General features: G+C 40.8%; 1 protein-coding gene across 4 annotated transcripts in view; it reads right to left on the reverse strand.

Annotated features, from left to right (window-relative positions):
* TMEM106A (transmembrane protein 106A) overlaps nucleotides 1-24,562 on the reverse strand; it is a 234,112-nt gene that overhangs the window by 40,610 nt on the left and 168,940 nt on the right. For all 4 annotated transcript variants that reach the window (XM_053699589.1, XM_053699590.1, XM_053699591.1 and 1 more), the window contains one exon: nucleotides 19,854-20,013. In XM_053699589.1, coding sequence (XP_053555564.1) covers nucleotides 19,854-20,013 — 160 coding nt within the window. The remainder of the gene's footprint in view (nucleotides 1-19,853; nucleotides 20,014-24,562) is intronic.

A 24,562-nucleotide genomic window follows, 5' to 3' on the forward strand; every position in this document is an offset into this window, starting at 1 on the left:
TCAGATACGGCTACTAAAGCGTCAGACTGCTCAGCATTTTTCCTTAACCCAGAGCTGTCCCGCTTTCCTTGTAAACCAGGCAGTCAGGATAAAACCTTTTGTGAGGGTTGTATTCATAACTGTGGCCATGTCTTGTAAAATAAATGAATTAGACGCACTAGAGGTACTTGGCATCACTTGTGCGGGCGTTACTGGTTGTTACACTTGGGGAGAGCTAGATGGCGAACCCTCATTTACTTCTGACTGATAATCATCTATTGCTCTATTTTTAAGTGCTAATATATGTTCTTTATAGTTTATAGACATATCAGTACAATTGGGACACATTCTAAGAGGGGGTACCACAATGGCTTCCAAACATATTGAACAAGGATTTTCCTTAGTGTCAGACATGTTAAACAGGCTAGTAATGTAACAAGCAAGCTTGGAAAACACTGTAATCAAATAACACTTAGAAATAAAACGGTACTGTGCCTTTAAGAGAAAAAAAGGGGCACAAATACTGCAAAACAGTGTAAAAAAGCAGTAAACATAACGAAATTTTTACAATAGTATCATATAGCCTTAGTAACTTTGCACAGCTATGCAAATAAACAATTAACCCCTTAATGGCAAAACCAGATTGAAAAAACATCAAAACCAGTAAAAAAGACTTTCAGCACTTTGCCATAGCTCTGCTGTGGCTCCTACCTGCCCTTCAGAACAATTTGTGGGGAAAAAAACTTCTTTTACAGCCCTCAAACACGGCAGGAACCTCTGGAGAAGCAGTTAGATGTCTCTGAGGAAAAGATACTGCACAACTGAGGCGCGAAAATAGGCCCCTCCCACCTCACTCAATGTTTTGAGGCCTAACAGACAAACACTAGAGTGTCTCTAAATTAACCATGTGGGTTAGAAAACTCAAAAACAAGCCACAATGACCCCTTTAGTCCCTTCAAAAAAACGTTATAATTGCATCATTCACTGAATAAACAAAAACGTTTTTACCAAACAGTGTCACCAGTAACTAATGTGCCCTTCATGCAAGCTGAAATTCCTATCCAAGTGTCTGAATACAGCTTACCCTTCCCTCATGGGGATATTGCCAGCCTTTTCTAGAAATAACATAGTATGTCTAGAAAAAAATAGACTGAACATACCTTAATGCAGTTTAGCCTGCAAACTGTTCCCCCAACTGAAGTTTTCCTGTACTCTTCAGCCCTTGTGAGAACAGCAGTGGATCTTAGTTACAAAATGCTAAGATCATCATCCTCCTTGCAGAAATCTTCATCCCTTTTCTGCCAGAGAGTAAATAGTACACACCGGTACCATTTAAAAATAACAAACTTTTGCTTGAGAAAATAAAAACCTAACATTTTTGTCACCACACTCCTCTTTGCCCTACCTATCAGTTAAGCAGGCAGAGAGAATGACTGGGGGGTGGAGCTAAGGGGGGATCTATATAGGCAGCTCTGCTGTGGGTGCTCTCTCTGCTACTTCCTGTAGGGGAGGAGAATATCCCACAAGTAAGGATGAATCCGTGGACTCGATACATCTTACAAGAGAAATATAGATAATTCCTTTGTTTCCCATTCCTCGGTTTTTGCATAATCAACACTATTATATTAATACACTTTTTACCTCTGTGATTATCTTGTATCTAAGGCTCTGCACACTGCCCCCTGATCTCAGTTCTTTTGTCAGACTTGTGTTTTAGCTAATCAGTGCTAACTCATAAATAACCCCATGGGAGTGAGCACAATGTTATCTATATGGCACATGAACTATCACTGCCAAAATGCACTGAGATAAGAGGCAGCCTTCAAGGGCATAGAGCCTTCAAGGGCATAGAAATTAGCATGAGAGCCTACCTAGGTTTAGCTTTAAACAAAGAATACCAAGATAAAGCAAATTTGATGATAGAGGTAAATTAGAAAGTTGTTTAAAATTGCATGCCCTATCTGAATCATGAAAGTTTAATTTTGACTATACTGTCCCTTTAAGTCAAGGCTATTGACAGGCAATATAAACACACACAGCCAGCAGAAGAAATTACACTCCCAGTGGGGTGTAGAAGAGATAACTAATAAAAACAAAATGTATGATTACCTGTATTTCTTCAATATATGATGAGTCCACAGGTTCATCTAAATTACTGTTGGGAATATCACTCCTCGCCAGCAGTAGGAGGCAAAAGAGCACCACAGTAAAACTGTTAAGTATCACTTCCCTACCCATAAACCCCAGTCATTCGACTGAAAGTAAATGGAGAAAGTAAAGCAACACAAGGTGCGGAGGTGTCTGAGGTTTAGTCAAAAATGCTTTAAAAGGAAAAACACAAAAAGGGTTGGTCCGTGGACTCACCATATCTTGAAGAAATAAATTTATTAGGTAAGCATAAATTTAGTTTTCTTCTAAAGATATGGTGAGTCCACGGGTTAATCTTAATCACTGTTGGGAACCAATACCCAAGCTAGAGGACACACATGAATAGGGAGGGATAAGAACCAGCATGCCTAAACGGAAGGCACCACCGCTTGAAGAACCTTTCTCCCAAAAGCTGCATCAGCTGAGGCAAAAGTATTAAATCTGTAAAATTTGGAAAAAGTATGTAAAGAAGACCAAGTTGCAGCCTTGCAAATTTGCTCCATAGAAGCTTCATTTTTGAAAGCCCAAGAAGAGGCTACGGCACTGGTGGAATGAGCCTTAATTCTCTCTGGAGGCTGCTTCTCAGCAGATTTATATGCCATGCGGATCACACTTCTCAACCAAAAAGCAAGAGTAGAAGCAGTAACTTTCTAACCTCTATTCTTCCCAGAAAAACAAACAAAGAGAGCAGAAGCCTTGCAAAAGTCTTTCGCTTCCAAATAGAACTTAAGAGCATGTAACCCCGTCAAAATGATGTAACAGGCGTTTTTCATCCGAAGATGGCTTCGGACACAGAGAAGGAACAGCAATCTCCTGATTAATATTCTTAGTAGAAACAACTTTGGGAAGGAATCCCAACTTAGTGCGAAGAACTGCCTTATCCGCATGAAAGATAAGGAGAATCAAACTGCAAGGCGGAAAGTTCCGATACCCTCCGTGCAGAAGAAATCGCCAACAAAAACAAAACCTTCCAAGATAATAACTTAATATCTATAGAATGCATCGGCTCAATTGGACGCCACTGCAAAACCTTAAGAACAAGATTAAGACTTCAAGGTGGAGCAACCACTTTAAACACAGGCCTGATTCTGACCAAGGTCTGACAAAAAGATTAAACATCTGGCACATCTGCCAAATGCTTATACAACAGCACAGATAAGGCCGAAATTTGACCCTTCAAGGTGCTAACAGATAACCCTTTATTCAGACCCTCCTGGAGAAAGGACAAAATTCTTGGAATCCTATCCCTTCTCCAAGAGTAGCCTTTGGATTCACACCAATAAAGATATTTCCTCCATATCTTATGTAAATCTTCCTAGGCAACAACAGTGATCTTCCACCCACTGAATGATCAGAGTCACCTCCCTCATGGCCAGAGAACTCAGAGTTCCCCCCTGGCGTCCATGGTCATTATCACCCAAGAAGGCCTCCGAAAGCAGGTACCCTGAAACAGGTGTTCCAGAGATAGCCACCACAGAAGAGAATCCCTCGTCTTCTGATCTAGAGTTAACTTTTGCACGAGAGGCAAACAGAATGACAAGGATTTATGGGTAGGAAAATGATACTTAACAGTTTTACTGTTGTGGTGCTCTTTGCCTCCTCCTGCTGGCGAGGAGTTATATTCCCAATAGTAATTAAGATGAACCTGTGGACTCCCCATATCTTTAGAAGAAATTATAATTTTCCATTATTCTTTCTAAGTATTGAGCTTTGGTACAGACAAATAAGATAAGGAAGCATGTGTGTGTACACAAAGTGATAACATAATAAGATCTTATTTTACCTTAAAGCACAACCCATTGTAATAGGCTGCGGTGTCAAAGCATAATAACAGCTATTTCATATACAGAAATAAACCTGAAAATGCAATTTCTCATACTATTTTTTTTTTAAATTAAATGTTTTTTTTTGAGTTTTGAACAATACAAAGAACACGCAGCACCAGGTTTGCACACTACAATACAGATATCTACAAACAGGTTAGAAATTAAACATCTGTAAACAAGTACATGCATCATATTATGTCATACTAACATTCAAAATCAAGAGGTTCTTTAAAATATTAGGTGCAAACTAATACATCTCTTAGTTTACCCTCCAAAATACTATAGGCCTCTATAGAGCCTCAAGTTACACATGTACCTAATATAAGGGATTAGATATTCTAACCTAACTATATGAGGGTCTCTCGAGCCTTAGGCAGTTATTTACAAATCTCGGGATGTTTGTATAGCTACAACAGCATAGGCCCCTTCAGATTTACACAATACAACACATATAGCTGCAAATAAGTTGGGAATATAACATCTATAAAAAAGTACATACATTATGTCATCCTAAAATTCAAAATTGAGGCGATATTTAAGATATTAGGTGCAAATGAATAAACCTCTTATTTTGCCCTCTAAGATAGTATAGTCCACTCTTGAACCCCACGTTACCCATGTACACAATACGAGGGATTAAATAAAGTGTTCTTTATTCTGACCTCCTAACTATGTAAAGGCCTTGAGGGATGAGTGAGGATCGTGTCCGTTCAGCTGGCCAGCTTTGATAACAGAATTGTTATCCCTACACACAGCACCCCAATCGTGCAAGTATTTTGGGTGATTAAGGAAGCAAGAAAAACCTTTAGAGATCTTACTACAAAACAACCTTGAAAGATATGGACACCTTTTGAGAAATTATACTACAAATTTTGAAAAAACCGCCACCGGTAACCCGACCGGGCTATTGGAGCAGCAGAGTAATCACGTGAGAAAACACACGTCACAGCCAAAGTAACGGCTAAACCGGAGACACCAACAGTGCTGCAATAGAAGGAATAGCAGAGTCGGGGAAAGGTAAAACAAATACTAAACCTTTCGGATTCTGGTGAGTGATTATCAGCTTTTATATTCTGGGACATTTTAACCCACGCATACAGAGGATACAAGGGATTGTTTATTATGAATACTGTTTCAACCAACGATTGCTAATCACCCAAAGTATAAAACATACAGTAATAAGAAAGATCTTAGTGGGGACATAAAAGACTAACAAATAGCAATATAAAGAGGACAAACTTATTCAATTGGTTAACATATGGTTACAAGAAGAAAAAGTTTTATTGAGTACATAAAAGGAACATTGTTGCCAGATCAACTTACGGTCTAAATAGAACCGTGTGTATGCTTACCCCTAAACATTTGGGATATTAAGTTGTGTGAAACAAAAAGCAGCTTATTGATATATTATTAACTATAAGGTGCACCTTATAATATTTTAAAGTGTTTTAATATATATTGTGAAAATAAAGTATACATTGAATTTATTTAATTTGTGTAGTAGTTATGTTTTAATATATGGTAAAATTGTATTTATTACCAAATAGAGAATAGGTAGAGCTGTTTGCAGCGCACTCTGTTTTTTCCTGTATTTTATGTAAAGGCCTTGCCTGGGTCTTAGCGAGCTACTTACAGAGCAGTATGATTACAACAACGTAGGTCCTTCTTTGACCTATAATTATCTTCTATAAAAGAGATACAGTTAAAACTAGTTTTGTCCCGAGCGAAACAAAACAGTTAGCACTCAGGATAGGGAAGAGACTGCCCAACTCTGCCTTGGATTGCGGAGGATGTTAGTTACCCATAACCGCAATAGGTCTAAGTAAGGGGGGTGGGGTACCTAGCAGGACAATAACTCAGTGCTGCGATAGACGCCACCCTCTCAAGATCACAAATATCTGGCAAGCTTCACTAACTCATTTGGTAAATAATATAGGAGAAGTCTTTTCCCAGCAGATAACTAAATATAATACATAAAGGGACGTTTTAAACTAAACTATGCATGAGAACCAACTAAATGGCACATTTTAAGTCAACTCCTTTAAAGGATAAATAATAGGGAAAGCCCTTTACCCTACAGCCAGCTCTTAATGGAGATGTATAATGCCCTGCCAATTTAAATCTGAGTATCAAAGATTATGTAACCTATGCTGGCAGTATTAACTGCTAACTATTTTTGCACGTTTCTTAGAGGTAAAACCAAATTTATGCTTACCTGATAAATTTCTTTCTTTTGCGATGTACCGAGTCCACGGATTTATCCTTACTTGTGGGATATTATCCTTCCCAACAGGAAGTGGCAAAGAGAGCACCCACAGCAGAGATGTCTATATAGCTCCCCCCTTAACTCCACCCCTCAGTCATTCGACCGAAGGCAAAGGAAGAAAAAGGAGAAACTATAAGGTGCAGAGGTGACTGAAGTTTTCAATAAAAAAATACTATCTGTCTTGAATAGACAGGGCGGGCCGTGGACTCGGTACATTGCAAAAGAAAGAAATTTATCAGGTAAGCATAAATTTTGTTTTCTTTTGCAAGATGTACCGAGTCCACGGATTCATCCTTACTTGTGGGATACCAATACCAAAGCTTTAGGACACCGATGAAGGGAGGGACAAGACAGGAACCTAAACGGAAGGTACCACTGCTTGCAAAACCTCTCTCCCAAAAATAGACTCCGAAGAAGCAAAAGTATCAAATTTGTAAAATTTGGAAAAGGTATGAAGCGAAGACCAAGTCGCAGCCTTACAAATCTGTTCAACAGAAGCATCATTTTTAAAAGCCCATGTGGAAGCTACCGGTCTAGTAGAGTGAGCTGTAATCCTTTCAGGAGGCTGCTGTCCAGCAGTCTCATAAGCCAAACGGATGATGCTTTTCAGCCAAAAGGAAAGAGAGGTAGCCGTAGCCTTTTGACCCCTACGCTTTCCAGAATAAACAACAAACAAAGAAGATGTTTGATGAAAATCTTTGGTTGCCTGCAAATAAAACTTCAAAGCACGAACTACATCCAAGTTATGCAACAGACATTCCTTCTTAGAAGGAGGATTAGGACGCAGAGAAGGAACAACAATTTCCTGATTGATATTCCTGTTAGTAACAACCTTAGGGAGGAACCCAGGTTTGGTACGCAAAACCACCTTATCAGCATGGAAAATAAGATAAGGCGAGGCACATTGTAATGCAGATAGTTCAGAAACTCTTCGAGCTGAAGAGATAGCAACTAGGAACAGAACTTTCCAAGAAAGAAGCTTAATATCTATGGAATGCATGGGTTCAAACGGAAACCCCTGAAGAACTTTAAGAACTAGATTTAGACTCCATGGCGGAGCAACAGGTTTAAACACAGGCTTAATTATAGCTCAAGCCTGACAAAAAGCCCGAACGTTTGGGACATCTGCCAGACGCTTGTGCAAAAGAATAGACAGAGCAGATATCAGTCCTTTTAGGGAACTATCAGACAATCCTTTCTCCAATCCCTCTTGGAGAAAAGACAAAATCCTAGGAATCCTGATTTTACTCCATGAGTAGCCTTTGGATTCGCACCAAAAAAGATATTTACGCCATATCTTATGATAGATTTTCCTGGTAACAGGCTTTCGAGCCTGAATTAAGGTATCTATGACCGACTCAGAGAAACCCCGCTTTGATAAAATCAAGCGTTCAATCTCCAAGCAGTCAGTTGCAGAGAAATTAGATTTGGATGCTTGAATGGACCTTGATGGTGGCAGAGATGACATGTCCACCAGGTCTACATACCACGTCCTGCGTGGCCACGCAGGCGCTCTCAAAATCACTGAAGCTCTCTCCTGTTTGATTCTGGCAATCACACGCGGAAGGAGAGGAAAGGGTGGAAACACATAAGCCAGGTTGAACGACCAGGGTACTGCTAGAGCATCTATCAGTACTGCCTGAGGATCCCTTTACCTGGATCCGTAACGAGGAAGTTTGGCGTTCTGACGAGACGCCATCAGATCCAATTCTGGTGTGCCCCATAGCTGAACTAGTTGAGCAAACATTTCCGGATGGAGTTCCCAATCCCCCGGATGTAAAGTCTGACGACTTAGAAAATCTGCCTCCCAGTTCTCTACCCCTGGGATATAGATCGCTGACAGATGGCAAGAGTGAGCCTATGCCCATCAAATTATTCTTGAAACTTCTATCATCGCTAAGGAACTGTTTGTTCCCCCCTGATGATTGATATAAGCTACAGTAGTGATATTGTCCGACTGAAATCTGATGAATCTGGCCGAAGCCAGCTGAGGCCACACTTGAAGAGCATTGAATATCGCTCTTAACTCCAGAATATTTATCGGTAGGAGGGCCTCCTCCTGAGTCCACAAACCCTGTGCTTTCAGGGAATTCCAGACCGTCACTATAACCCACACTGGCCTGCGGAAACACATTCCCCAGGACAGGTGATCCTGTGACAACCACCAAAGAAGAGAGTCTCTGGTCTCTAGATCCAGATTTATCTGAGGAGATAAATCTGCATGATCCCCATTCCACTGTCTGAGCATGGATAGTTGCAGTGGTCTAAGATGTAAACGAGCATATGGAACTAAGTCCATTGCCGCTACCATTAGTCCGATTACCTCCATACACTTAGCCACTGACGGCCGAGGAATGGAATGAAGAGCTCGGCAGGTGGTCAAAATCTTTGATTTCCTGACCTCCGTCAGAAATATTTTCATGTCCACGAGTCTATCAGAGTCCCTAGGAATGAAACTCTTGTGAGAGGGGTAAGAGAACTCTCTTTTACGTTCACCTTCCACCCATGAGATCTTAGAAAGGCTAACACTAAGTCCGTGTGAGACTTGGCTAGTTGGAAAGTCGACGCTTGAATTAAGATGTTGTCTAGATAAGGCGCCACTGCTATGCACCGTGGCCTTAGGACCGACATAAGGGACCCTAGCACCTTTGTGAAGATTTGTGGCGCCGTGGCCAACCCAAAGGGAAGAGCCACAAACTGGTAATGCTTGTCCAGAAAGGCAAACCTGAGGAATTGGTGATGATCTTTGTGGATAGGAATGTGTAGATACGCATCCTTTAAGTCCACGGTAGTCATATATTGACCCTCCTGGATCATTAGTAAAATAGTCCGAATGCTCTCCATCTTGAAGGATGGGACTCTTAGGAATTGGTTTAGGATCTTAAGATCTAGAATTGGTCTGAAAGTTCCCTCTTTTTTAGGAACCACAAACAGATTGGAGTAGAACCCCTGCCCCTGTTCTGCTTTCGGAAATGGGCAGATCACTCCCATGGTAAAAAGGTCTTCTACACAGCGTAAGAACGCCTCTCTTTTTGTCTGGTTTACAGACAATTGAGAAAGATGGAATCTCCCCCTTGGAGGAGAATCTTTGAAACCTAGAAGATACCCCCGGGTTACGATTTCTACAGCCCAGGAGTCCTGAACGTCTCTTGCCCAGGCCTGAGCAAAGAGAGAGAGTCTGCCCCCTACTAGATCCGGTCCCGGATCGGGGGCTACCCCTTCATGCTGTCTTGGTGGCAGCAGCAGGCTTCTTGGCCTGTTTACCCTTGTTCCAAGCCTGGTTAGGTCTCCAGACTGGCCTGGATTGAGCAAAGTTACCCTCTTGCTTTGCAGCAGGGGAAGAGGAAGCGGGACCACCTTTGAAGTTTCGAAAGGAACGAAAATTATTTTGCTTGGTCTTTGTCTTATTTGACTTATCCTGAGGGAGGGCATGACCCTTCCCTCCAGTGATATCTGAAATGATCTCTTTCAATTCAGGCCCGAATAGGGTCTTACCTTTGAAAGGGATGGTCAAAAGCTTAGATTTTGATGGCACATCAGCAGACCAGGACTTAAGCCATAACGCTCTACGCGCTAAAATGGCAAAACCTGAATTCTTTGCCGCTAATTTAGCCAGATGAAAAGCGGCGTCTGTAATAAAAGAATTAGCTAGCTTAAGGGCCCTAATTCTATCCAGAATATCATCTAATGAGGTCTCCACCTGAAGAGCCTCTTCCAGAGCCTCAAACCAAAAGGCAGCTGCAGTGGTAAAGGCAGCTGCAGTGGTTACAGGAACAATGCACGCTATAGGCTGGAGAAGAAAACCCTGATGAACAAAAATTTTATTTAGGAGACCCTCTAATTTTTTTATCCATAAGATCTTTGAAAGCACAACTGTCCTCAATAGGTATAGTTGTACGCTTAGCCAGAGTAGAAATAGCTCCCTCCACCTTAGGGACCGTCTGCCATGAGTCCCGCATGGTGTCAGATATGGGAAACATTTTCTTAAAAACAGGAGGGGGAGCAAACGGAATACCTGGTCTATCCCACTCCTTAGTAACAATGTCCGAAATCCTCTTAGGGACCGGAAAAACATCAGTGTAAACAGGCACCTCTAAATATTTGTCCATTTTACACAATTTCTCTGGAACTACAATAGGGTCACAATCATCCAGAGTCGCTAAAACCTCCCTGAGCAATAAGCGGAGGTGTTCCAGCTTAAATTTAAATGCCGTCATATCTGAATCTGTCTGAGGGAACATCTTTCCTGAATCAGAAATCTCTCCCTCAGATAGCAAATCCCTCATCCCTACCTCTGAACATTGTGAGGGTATATCGGATACGGCTACTAAAACGTCAGAAGGCTCAGCATTTGTTCTTAACCCAGAGCTACTGCGCTTCCCTTGCAACCCTGGCAGTTTAGATAAAACCTCTGTGAGGGTAGTATTCATAACTGAGGCCATATCTTGCAAGGTGAAAGAATTAGACGCACTAGAGGTACTTGGCGTCGCTTGTGCGGGCTTTACTGGTTGTGACACTTGGGGAGAACTAGATGGCAAAACCTGATTTCCTTCTGTCTGAGAATCATCCAGTGCCAAACTCTTATAAGTCAAAATATACTGTTTGCAATTTATAGACATATCAGTACAAGTGGGACACATTCTAAGAGGGGGTTCCACAATGGCTTCTAAACAAATTGAGCAATGAGTTTCCTCAATGTCAGACATGTTGAACAGGCTAGTAATGAGACAAGCAAGCTTGGAAAACACTTTAATGGAAAAAACACAATTTTCAAAAACGGTACTGTGCCTTTAAGAGAAAAAAAAGGCACACACAAACTGCAAAACTGCTTAAAATTACCCCAAATCTTCCGAAATTTTTGCAGTAGACTCACTAAGCTTTAATCAGATTGCACCACAAGTATTTAAGCAATTGACCCCCAAATATGAAAACCGGATTGACAAAGTGTCAAAGACTGGTAAAACCCCTGTCAGCACCTTGCCACAGCTCTGCTGTGGCGCCTACCTGCCCTTAGGGAACGATAATGTGGGGATAAAGCTTTGATTAGGCCCCAGAAGTGCACCAGGACCCTCCGGTGTTGTAGCTTGCTGCTTGTCTATATAAAGCAACTGCGGTGCGAAAATAGGCCCCGCCCATCACACTCAATGTTGCTAGGGCCTGCAGAAATTTTTTTTCAGCCATGTGGGTTATAAAAACCCCCAAAAAGCCAAATGTATCCCTCAATACAGTTGTCCCTTAAGAAATATAAACAGTACTCCCAGAACACACAAACGTTTGTCTTTGTTATAATTATATTTCTTGTTTGTTTGTTCACTATGGGAAGTGAAACATACAGGATTTCTTATAGCAATTATTATAGGAATTGACAAAAAATATGTATAGTGTTACAGGTTGGTTAACAGAATAAGACTTTTGCTAGGTTAACCTATCTGTGTTAATATTTGCCAGCTAGATAGTATTATCCTACAAACACTGTAGTCTGCAGTAAACTAATTAGGCAGGATTAAAGTTCAGGTTCATGCAATAATACTGTCCAGATAATCAGTGAGATATTGATCAAAGTAGATACTGAAGCGAATGTAATATAAGGTATCAAGTAATAGTATTGGTAAACATACGACCTGATAATCAGTTCTGGAAACAGAGGTGTGCAAAGTTATATGAGAGACCGCGGAGGTTTGCGGCTTGCAGCGTGGAGCTGTGTGAGAATGGCTCCAGGCGGTAGCTGATGACGTCAGCGGGTAGCAGCCGATACTGGTCTGAGACAAGCCGAAAGTACAAGCTGCGGTTAGTAGCGAGAGCGAGAGTGCCGCTCTGAGATGCTGGGGAAATAAGGTGGAGCCGGATTGGCTCAGTTTCACACACAGTTCACTGAGAATTGCAGTTAATCCAGCATAGAAGAGAGGCAAAGGTGTGTCTTAAATAGGCAGGTGCATTCATTAAAGGGGCAGTGAGCAGAGAAAAAAGGAAGGATCTGACATATCCCCCCCCCAAGAACACCCACAGCGAGGGTTCTAAGGACAAGGTCTTTCCGGATTTCTACGGTGGAAAAGTGAAACACACCTGGGGGCCGTGACTGAAGTAGCAGGTTCCCATGAGTCTTCAGAATGATCATACCCTTTCCATCGTACTAGATATTCCAAAACACCCCTTCGCCTCCTGGAGTCAAGAATAGCTTCTATCTCATATTCCAAATCCTGGGAAAGAACATGTGTAACAGAATCCACGGTAAATCTGTCGGAAAGACAGGGTTTAACCAGGGAGACATGGAAAGTCGGGTGCAACTTATATGAGTGAGGCAGTTGTAGAGTGACAGTAGCTGGATTCCTAACGGCAATTATAGGAAAAGGACCTATAAATAGCTTACTCATTTTCTTGGAGGGTGTATGTAAGCGCAAATTTTTAGTTGACAACCAGACTAGTTGTCCAACCTGGTAGACAGGTTGAGGCTTATGCCGCAAGTCATAATAACGTTTATGGGATGCTTGTGCATGTTTTATGTTGTCTCGAGCAACTGACAAGGTCTGGGAGATGTCATTCACAGTGTCGTTGACTTTAGGACAGGGAGATGGTGTATAAGGAAGGAAGCTGATTCTGGGATGGAGTCCATGATTGAGAAAGAAAGGGCTAAAGCCAGTTGAAGATTTCTTAGCGTTGTTGTAGGCGAATTCTGCCAGAGCTAGATGGTCAGCCCATTGATCCTGTTGGTTGGAGCAAAAGCAGCGAAGGTACTGCTCCAACCACTGATTGGTGCGCTCTGCCTGTCCATTCGTTTGTGGATGATATGAAGTTGTGAGCTTTTGAGTTACTTGTAGAGTATTACATAAATGTCTCCAAAAGCGAGAGGTGAATTGTGATCCTCTGTCCGAAAGGAGTACCATAGGCAACCCATGTAATCTAACAACGTTCCTGATAAACAAGTCGCAAGTTTGTTGTGCAGTGGGTACTCCTATAGCTGGTATGAAATGCGCCATCTTTGTTAGTAAATCAACTACTACAAAAATGGAGGTGTAGGACAAAGATTTTGGTAGATCGACAATAAAATCCATTGCGAGATGAGTCCAAGGGGTTTCTGGAACTGGATATGGTTGTAGAAGTCCCATTGGAGATTGATGTGATGGTTTACACGTGGCACAAATACCACAATTTGAAATATAGTCTTCTACAGAGGAAAGCATAGTTGGCCACCAGTAATTACGCTTAAGTAGCTCTAGAGTTTTTTGTATGCCTAAGTGTCCCGTGAGTGGGGAATCATGATGAGCTCGTAAAAGAGAAATTCTATACTGAGGTGGTATGTATAGATGTTTACCATGGTAATATAAACCATCTGGATTTCTTTGCAGAAGATGTGTTGGTTTTGTGGAATCCTGATTTTGAGCTTTCTGGAACTGAGGATCTTTATGAACGAGTAGACCTAAAAAGTTTGATGAGGGTATAACTGTAGACGGGGTTTCCACATTGAGCGGTCTAATGTCTTTGCGGGAGAGGGCGTCAGCTTTGCCGTTTCGACTACCAGGTCTGTAGGTGATGAGATAATTGAATCGTGAGAAATAGAGATTCCAGCGGAGTTGTCTGGAGGAGAGAGTCCTACTTTGTTGTAAATATTGTAAATTTTTGTGATCTGTAATAACGATAATAGGGTGTAAAGCTCCCTCTAATAGATGTCGCCATTGCTCAAATGCAGTTTTGATGGCCAGTAATTCCTTTTCCCCTATGGGGTAATTTCGTTCAGCTGGTAGCATGAGCCTGGAAAGATAGGCGACAGGATGCATCACATCAGTAAGTGATTGTTTCTGTGACAACACTGCCCCCAGAGCATAATCTGACGCATCAACCTCTACAATAAATTGTAAATCTGGGTCTGGGAATTTAAGAATAGGTGCCGTGGTGAAGTCAGTTTTCAACTGTTGGAAGACTCTCTGACAGTCAGATGTCCAGTTAAAAGTGTTTGTGTGTTTTGTTAAATCAGTAAGTGGTTTAGCAGTCTGGGCGAAATTACGAATAAACTTTCGATAGAAATTCGCAAAACCAAGGAATCTTTGTACTTGTTTGCGATTTTTTGGGGTAGGCCACTGAGTGATAGCATGGATTTTAGAGTCATCCATCTTAATACCAGTGTTCGATATAATGTAACCCAAGAAAGTGACTTGACTGCAATGAAATTCACACTTTTCTAGTTTAGCGTATAACTTATGTTGACGAAGTCTTGCTAACACTGTTCTCACGTGGGTCACATGTTGTTGTATAGTATCAGAATAGATCAAGATGTCGTCAAGATAAACTACTATAAAGGTGTCCAAGATGTCTTTAAAAATGTCATTTATGAAACATTGGAATGTAGCTGGAGCGTTACATAACCCAAAAGGCATAACGGTATATTCATACAAGCCATAACGAGTTCTGAAAGCTGTTAACCATTCATCTCCAGCTCTCATTCTTATAAGATTGTAAGCACCCCTGAGGTCCAATTTTGTGAAGACTTTGGCAGTGCGCAATCTTTCTATCAATTCAGGGATGAGGGGTAATGGGTAGCGATTTTTCTTGGTACGTTTGTTTAACTCCCTGTAGTCAATAATTGGTCTGAGTGACTGATCTTTGTTTTTAACAAAAAATATACCTGCGCCAGCAGGTGAGGTGGAAGGTCTAATAAACCCTTTTGCTAGATTTTCCTGTAGATATAATTTTAGGTGATCTAATTCGGGTTTAGATAGGGGGTATATGTGACCCACTGGTATTGTGGAGCCAGGTAAGAGGTCTATAGGACAGTCGTAGGTCCTGTGTGGCGGAAGTGTCTGTGCATCAGTCTTGTTAAATACGTCTTGGAAATCAGTATATTCGGATGGCAACTGAGAAGTAGATGAGAGAAGAATGTTATTGAGAGGGAAACAAGTTTGAGAGCAGTAGGAAGACGTTAGGTCTATAGTCAATTTGTGCCAGTCAAAGATAGGTTTATGGAGTTGTAACCAAGTAAGACCTAATATAACAGGATATAGAGGACTAGGTATAATGTCAAAGCTGATAGATTCTCTATGTCCTGTGGAGGTGCACATAAGTAAGGGAGTGGTTTCAAGAGTTACTGGACCATAGGATAATGAAGACCCATCAACCAAATTTATAGAAACAGGAGACATTTTTGCTTGTGAGGGTATTTTATTTCTATTTACAAAATCACAATCAATGTAATTTCCTGAAGCGCCTGTATCAATAATCGCATCAATCTTTAGGCAATGTAGATCCCACTGTAAAGTAAAAGACATAGAAATATGTGGTTGTTTTGGTCTGTTTACTGAAAGGCTAAGAAATGTTGAAGAAGTCTTACCGTTTTTTGTCTTTTTTAAGAGAGGACATGCTGTCAGGTCATGCTCAGGGGCAGCGCAGTACATACACAGACGATGAGTGCGTCTTCTGCCCTTCTCCTCAGGTGATAAAGGACCTCTGATAAATCCAATATCCATTGGAGTCTCATTATCCCTAGAGGGTACTGGTGGAGTATTCTGTCTCTTGTATGAGGTTGGGGTGTTTGCCCTCTCTTGTTTGCGTTCCCTTATACGCCTATCAATTGTAGTACAATGTGTGAAGAGATCCTCCAAATGCTCTGGTACACCAGTACGGGAGAGCTCATCTTTGATGTCTTCTGAAAGCCCAATCCTGAACTGATGTCTAAGCGAGGGTTCATTCCACTTTGATTCAATTGCATAGATTTTAAATTGTGATATATAATTTTCTACAGGTTGTCTGCCCTGTCTCAAGGCCCTGAGAGAGGATTCGGCAGATTCCTGTTTAAAAGGATCTTCATATAGTGAGGATAGAGCCTTTAGAAAATCCTGTATAGAGTTTAGAATGGGATTCTGATTTTCAAACAAACTATCCGCCCACACACGGGGTTCACCCCTTAAATAAGAGATAGTAGTCAACACCTTAATTCTATCAGTGCTATAAGTTCTGGGTTTTAGTTCAAACATCAAAAGACAAGCATTTCTAAATTCCTTAAACATTGCTCTATTACCACTAAATTTGTCAGGAAAAGACACCTGTGGTTCAGGATGTGCTTCTGAATGTGCAGTTTTAGCAGTATACATATCTCTAAGGCAATCTTTGAGCACCTGATTTTCAGTTTGCACATCTCTGAGAGTTAAATTTACAGAATCCATACGTTGAGTTAAAGTGGCAATTTGGTTTGCAATTTCTGTCATATCCATAGTGCTATACCTGTATTTAGAGGCTGGATTAAACTGTTATAATTATATTTCTTGTTTGTTTGTTCACTATGGGAAGTGAAACATACAGGATTTCTTATAGCAATTATTATAGGAATTGACAAAAAATATGTATAGTGTTACAGGTTGGTTAACAGAATAAGACTTTTGCTAGGTTAACCTATCTGTGTTAATATTTGCCAGCTAGATAGTATTATCCTACAAACACTGTAGTCTGCAGTAAACTAATTAGGCAGGATTAAAGTTCAGGTTCATGCAATAATACTGTCCAGATAATCAGTGAGATATTGATCAAAGTAGATACTGAAGCGAATGTAATATAAGGTATCAAGTAATAGTATTGGTAAACATACGACCTGATAATCAGTTCTGGAAACAGAGGTGTGCAAAGTTATATGAGAGACCGCGGAGGTTTGCGGCTTGCAGCGTGGAGCTGTGTGAGAATGGCTCCAGGCGGTAGCTGATGACGTCAGCGGGTAGCAGCCGATACTGGTCTGAGACAAGCCGAAAGTACAAGCTGCGGTTAGTAGCGAGAGCGAGAGTGCCGCTCTGAGATGCTGGGGAAATTAGGTGGAGCCGGATTGGCTCAGTTTCACACACAGTTCACTGAGAATTGCAGTTAATCCAGCATAGAAGAGAGGCAAAGGTGTGTCTTAAATAGGCAGGTGCATTCATTAAAGGGGCAGTGAGCAGAGAAAAAAGGAAGGATCTGACAGTCTTATATATCATTCAAACTGAGTGCCCATAAGTTTAGCCCTTTATGCAAGCTAGTAATGCCCTTTTCTAATAAACTAGGATTACTGCTTACCCTTCCCCCGCATGGGGATACTGTCAGCCTTAATGAAATTATCACAGTCTTTCCAGAAAAAAATGACTGAACATACTTCATTGCTGTATAGCAAGAAACCGTTCCTCACACTAAAGTTTTCCTGTACTCCTCAGCTTCTGTGGGAACAGCAGTGGACCTTAGTTACAAATGCTAAGATCATCATCCTCCAGGCAGAAATCTTCATCTATGTCCCGGCCGCAGACACCGGAGCCCCAGCCCCATGCAACATCCACAAAGCAAGGAATGGATTAGCAAGACAGACGAATTGAGTCACATATGATTTACCTCATTAAAGCAGGAGTAAAAATGTACATGCAGAGAAAGACCTTGGCGCACAATATACAATTTATGAGACAAAATAGCCTAACAAAGGTGGTGGCTAGTTGAGATACCAGATATGTTATGCATTAGCCAATATTGTGTCAATATAGGTAATATACTTAAGATTATCATGTGGCTATTACAGGAAAAGTCAACCTTTTGCAGGCTCATCTCAAGTAGGATAGTTCAAAAACGTTACCTACAAAACTCAATCGGGACCCGCGCACACCAGCAGAGGCTCTCTGGCTGGAAAATAAAATGCTATTAACCTATTCCAGATCTAGGGTGATAGTAAGATGGTGTTAGTGCTATGTAATACAGCCCAAGTCTCCATTGCCAGCGATCCAACTTAGAAGGGTGTACTCCCGCAGCATAAATGAGAGCTCTCAAGCCTGAAATAGATGTAAGGGGACATCCGATTATGCTCCACATCACTAGTGCCGTGGGCTTCAGACACCACTGATCAGTTGGTTCAGTCAGGGCCCCCACTGTTAAAGATATCTCCATCGCACAAACAGCAGTAAGCTGTAAAGTCCCCAGGAAGGTCTCTGGAATGTCTTGCGGCCTCAGTAATCCAGGAAAATTAAAAGGTACCATTTTGCAGAAGGGGTATCCATGTAACATATAGGTAAAGACTGCCGGGCGGCATAGGTTGTGTCATGTTCCACCAGGGTAGGCAATAGAGCCCCCCGCGGTGGATAGAGACGATCACAAGACCACCATTTACCTTTTCTTGAAGCAGCTACACACGCAGGTTGCATATTTGGGGCTAGCAGAATCTATCTATCCTTTGGCATACTATCCGTTCTTGCTCTTCCAAGAGCCCTTCGAGCACAACAAATAGGTCCTCCATGCTGTACTGTTGGGCGATAGGAAATATTTTAATACCAATAATATTTTGAGTATAGCATAAGCACAGCTCTCATATCTTAGCAAGTCTATAGCCTCATGTTAGTGGCCATGTGTGACTGGATTACAGTCCCTTGTTAGCGGTAGGCACTTGCCGGTTCAGGAATTCACTGTTGAGCCTTTATCTACTAGGTGGAGAGGGCTCTGGCAAGCAGAGAGTAAATTTTATCTATGTGTCGGCGTGCGGCTGTGACTTGTCTCTCGGCCCTAGAGCAATCTTTTGTTTATTTATTAGGCCATTAGTGGGGTGCTGCTGGCCAAAGCGTAGTTCTTTATGTGCTCTTCAGCAAGCATTTTAAGGCCTCTTTATCTGAATATTGCCTGAGCTCCAGGCCTCAATCGGTGATATCTCAGTTTGTGTGGGCCTTCAGATTAGTTAAATAGGTATGTATGCCTGTTGTATGGGCTGCAGGTTTATGTTGTGTGCCTGCTCATACGTTGCTCGTTTAGGCCAGGGGATATTTTTACTGCCCGTTCCCCCTTCCTGTTAAGGGTTCTGAAGCCCTTTTTCTTTCTTACGGCTGTGTACACGTGGGATGTGGCCGTGAGTGCGGAGATTCTCTGATGGAGCCTCCAAGCGGCAGTCTGGGCAGCGGTTGTTTCCTACGCTATGCATCAGCAGCTTTGATGTTGGGCTGGCAGATCCAGCTGGCTCGTGGCTGTACATGTGGTAGGCCGCGGCGCGCCCGGTCTTTGGCAATGTCGCTAATTTGTTGCGATCGAGGTCCGGTTGTTGGTAGAACCTTTTCCCTGGTCCTCTCTACATGGGTTGTGAGTTGGGCTTACATGCCTGGAATCTGCACTTTAGCTACCACGGGGCCTAGGAGCACTAACACTATGCTGCCATCGGGCTCCATGGCAAAGCCTTCTCATACATTTTATACTCTGCAGCTGGTATAACAAGTCATTGTAAATACATTAAGGAAAAAACTATTTTGCAGTATGCTGTCCCTTTAAAAGGGATATGAAACCCAAATGTTCTTTTTCATGATTCAGATAGAGCATGGAAACTTTTTTTTAATTAAAATTGTAAACATTTTGGGTTTCATTTCCCTTTAAATGAAAAAAGTGGTTGGTAGAGTTTGGCCTTGTAAAACAGTTGCAGAAAACAAAGTGTTACTCTGTTCTAATAATGCTGCTATTAATCAATTGAAAGACTGAATTAAAATGTTGTACAAGGTGTTTACTGTCTGTATGAGAATAATTATAGCTTGGAATGAAACCTACTAATAACAGCAACATATTTGGCGGTCAGCATTTTATGTGATCAAAATCTTCTAGTGAAAGCAATAGGTTTAATGATTCTTGTTCATAGAGAGAAGGAATACGGGATATACCATATAAAAGCAAATACTCACAGTTGTCAGAAGGTTTACAGACCTATGATCTGCATCATACTTTACATAGGATGAATTTACACCTGCGTGGTTTATGGAGATAGAGCGAGGAAACAGGAAAAATATGACCATGAAGCAGATTAGCAGGCAGCTGATAACCGCAAGGAACACATACAGCTTCCTGAAAAAACAAGAAGGCGCAGCGTGACTGGCAGAGCACTACAGTGGGAGCAAAGATAGGGTGAGGAATTTAGTATCTAACTGACATTCTATTGAACCTCTATTGAATTTACTAAAAAATATCAAACCATTGTGAGACACATCTTGTTGTGGGCAGTTGTGTAATAGGTCACTAGCTATGCTGATCTTAAAGGGACACTGAACCCAAATTTTTTCTTTTGTAATTCAGAAAGAGCATGCAATTTTAAGCAACTTTCTAATTTACTCCTATTATCCATTTTTCTTTGTTCTCTTTCTATCTTTATTTGAAAATGAAAACATCTAAGCTAGACAGCACTTGTTCATTGGTGGGTGAATTTATCCACCAATCAGCATGAACAACCCAGGTTGTTCACCAAAAATGGGCAGGCATCTAAACTTACATTCTTGCTTTTCAAATAAAAATACCAAGAGAATGAAGAAAATTTGATAATAGGAGTAAATTAGAAAGTTGCTTAAAATTGCATCCTCTATCTGAATCACAAAAGAAAAAAAATGGGTTCAGTGTCCCTTTAAGTTTAAAACTGCTTCACTGCACTAACATTTATTTGAAACATTAAAGGGACAGTCTACACCAGAATTTTTGTTGTTTTAAAAGATAGATAATCCCTTAATTATCCATCCCCATTTTTGCATAACCAACAGTTATAATACATGTTTTACCTTCATGATTACCTTGTATCTAAGCCTCTGCAGACTGCCTCCTTATTTCAGTACTTTTGACAGTCTTGCATTTTAGCCAATCAGTGCTCACTCCTCTGTAAATTCACGTGCATGAGCTTAATGTTATCTATTTGAAACACATGAACTAACACTCTCTAGTGGTGAAAAACTGTCAAATGCAGAGGCGGCCTTTAAGGTCTAAGAAATTAGCACATGACCCTCCTAGGTTTAGCATTCAACTAAAAATACCAAGAGATCAAAGCAAAATTGGTGATAAAAGTAAATTAGAAATTTGTTTAAAATTACATGCCCCATTTGAATCATGAAAGTTTTTTTTGGACTCGACTGTCCCTTTAATCGTCTACCCTTCTTTTAGATCCCAATCAGTGCTGGCAAAGGCAACAGCACCTGACCCAAGAGCCTGCAACAAAAATGGACAATCAAGGTGTTAAATCACAGCTGCAAGCGTGATATGTAGCAATTTATCTGATAGCTAGATGTGGAACACTCGTCTAGCCCTGCCATGAATGCTGCACTTTTATTTCCAGCTCCCCCGCATATCAATCTGAATAGGGGGCTTGGACTCTTTCATTTCAGTGTCCCTGAATAACAGTCAGAATGGGAACATGGGGGCTTTGCCCTAAATCATGGCTTGCCAAACACTGGGCTACTAGAAAATGTATACTTCTGTCTTGCAAAATTTACCTCCAATTTTCAGTTTTGGTTACCGTTATAAGTCTTAACGGAATAGTCTAGTCAAAATTAAACTTTCATGATTCAGAGAGAGCATGCAAGTTTAAGCAACATTCTTATTTACTCCTATTATCAAATTTTCTTCATTCTCTTGGTATCTTTATTTGAATGTTAGCTTAGGAGCCAGCCCATTTTTGGTTCAACACCTGAGTAGCGCTTGCTGATTGGTGTCCATTCTTTTAGGAACAAAATGCTAATAAACTAAAGCTCCCCAGTACTGATTTAAAATGATCATTTAAAATCCAGTTTCCTCATATTACGCCTTTATTTCTAGATCTGAGCCCGGATGAAGCCCCATGAGCTCTGTGAGAGTTGGGGGTGAAACGCGCGTAGCCTGTATCATGCTGCAGAAACTCTTTTGGACACATGCTGACTATCATACAGAACTGAGTGGACCTGAACTAACACTGAATTCCTCCATCAGTGAGACTCCCACATGGCGACGCCCCTGCTGTGGTGCCCGTATGGAGGCGGAATAACAGCTTACGATATGTATTGGAAGCGGTGGTGAGTCTCACAAGAAGCAGTCTTTTGCTTGCGACCCAACACTTAATTACTCTACAAATACCCAGCGGTTGATGCTGAACATTTTGGAGATTACTAACTAGCAGTTTATTTGCCAGCATCTAGCACTACTTGGCTTACATACACCCTTATTGAAGGGTCATTGTGTGCGGCAGAAACTGCTATATATGCATGGAAAATAATTGAGCCGCAATTGCATTCCATATTCAGGATTCACCTTACATGAACTGTATGGGCTGCAACTATAGCTCAGTATACTGCCATACTATACTTTGTATGAGCGTATGATGTTTCCTTGTTATGTTACAAATCAGTTGTAACTAGATACCTTGTATTGCAGTATTGTAGGATTGAAGCAGCATAGTTCCCGGTGCTTGCGGTTGGGGCTGGGTGTTGCCGTTTTCTCTCCTGATGTTCTGTACCCTTTAATTGCAGCGATATGTACTAGGGGATAACATAAATCCTATTTGTATACTCGCCCAGGCATTATCCTCTCTTGTGGAGCCTGGTCACGGCTATGGTGTTGTTAAACCCTCTTGATACATACAGTATCTAGTCCTTATTCCTGCTATGTTTTTAATATTGAATGTTTGTATTTTATGATTGTACTGCTGAACATATTCATTGTGTGTTTGGAGACGTTTTACATTCTGCCTCTGAGACTTGCATCTATATTGTAATGTATTGTCAATTATGACACAGTTAATAAAATGTTTGGACATAAGTTTAAAGATGTGCTTAATTCCCTGTCTTTCCTTTTGAACTCCTTGTAATTTAGGTTGTAACTTAACAACAGCTGTTTTCTTCTGGTCTAAATATTTCTATAGGTATTCTTTATTCTCTATGTTGAAATTAACCTTAACATTACAGGCAATGCCAGTAAAATACTGGCTGGGTGGCATCCCTAGTATAAGAGTCTATACTAAAACTATACATATTAAATACATCTAATTATAACATCTAATTATATCATCATAATTTCCAAAATCATTCAGTATTAAATGTATTTTTTTTAACGGGAATTGGAAACAGAATCTACAGAAGCTGACCTAATGCCTGTTTTTATATATTCTCCTGCAAGTGGACTGGAAACAACCTGGACTAGAACTGGGTTTTATTAGATAAACGCGGGGCTTCCCTAGTTGCTAAATATGTAGTTATGTCTTATCAGAATACCAATACTGGAAATGCGCAAAAATATACTACTAGATCATTCCAAACATATATGTAGGTTTTGTGTTACCGATAATGCAAGAAAACATGTAGTTATACAAAAATTCACAATCACAAGTTTATTATTATCACGTGCATGACTTTCATTCTCATTTTAATGTATAGTATATATCCTGCATTGTTTTTAAGATGGCATTTTAATGAACAGCCAGCTACTAAACATATAGATTAAAATGTTACCATATCCCTGTTCTCTTTTCTCAGAATGAGAGAACTTGCAGCAGACACAAGCAATGTTGGTTCATTTAAAAAGGGGAACTGGGAAGTAATGTAGAAAGCATAATTTATGCTTACCTGATAAATTTATTTCTCTTGTAGTGTATCCAGTCCACGGATCATCCATTACTTGTGGGATATTCTCCTTCCAAACAGGAAGTTGCAAGAGGATCACCCACAGCAGAGCTGCTATATAGCTCCTCCCCTCACTGCCATATCCAGTCATTCGACCGAAACAAGATGAGAAAGGAGAAACCATAGGGTGCAGTGGGGACTGTAGTTTAATTAAAATTTAGACCTGCCTTAAAAGAAAACATAATTTATTTAAGAACTTACCTGATAAATTCATTTCTTTCATATTAGCAAGAGTCCATGAGATAGTGACGTATGGAATATACATTCCTACCAGGAGGGGCAAAGTTTCCCAAACCTCAAAATGCCTATAAATACACCCCTCACCACACCCACAAATCAGTTTAACGAATAGCCAAGAAGTGGGGTGATAAGAAAAAAGTGCGAAAGCATAAAAAATAAGGAATTGGAATAATTGTGCTTTATACAAAAAAATCATAACCACCACAAAAAAGGGTGGGCCTCATGGACTCTTGCTAATATGAAAGAAATGAATTTATCAGGTAAGTTCTTACATAAATTATGTTTTCTTTCATGTAATTAGCAAGAGTCCATGAGCTAGTGACGTATGGGATAATGACTACCCAAGATGTGGATCTTTCCACACAAGAGTCACTAGAGAGGGAGGGATAAAATAAAGACAGCCAATTCCGCTGAAAAATAATCCACACCCAAAATAAAGATTAAATGAAAAAAACTGAAATTATAAGCAGAAGATTCAAACTGAAACAGCTGCCTGAAGTACTTTTCTACCAAAAACAGCTTCAGAAGAAGAAAACACATCAAAATGGTAGAATTTAGTAAAAGTATGCAAAGAAGACCAAGTTGCTGCTTTGCAAATCTGATCAACCGAAGCATCATTCCTAAACGCCCAGGAAGTAGAAAGTGACCTAGTAGAATGAGCTGTAATCCTTTGAGGCAGAGTTTTACCCGACTCGACATAAGCATGATGAATTAAAGATATCAACCAAGATGCCAAAGAAATGGCA

Source organism: Bombina bombina, chromosome 1, assembly GCF_027579735.1.
Source record: "Bombina bombina isolate aBomBom1 chromosome 1, aBomBom1.pri, whole genome shotgun sequence".
Taxonomy (NCBI): domain Eukaryota; kingdom Metazoa; phylum Chordata; class Amphibia; order Anura; family Bombinatoridae; genus Bombina; species Bombina bombina.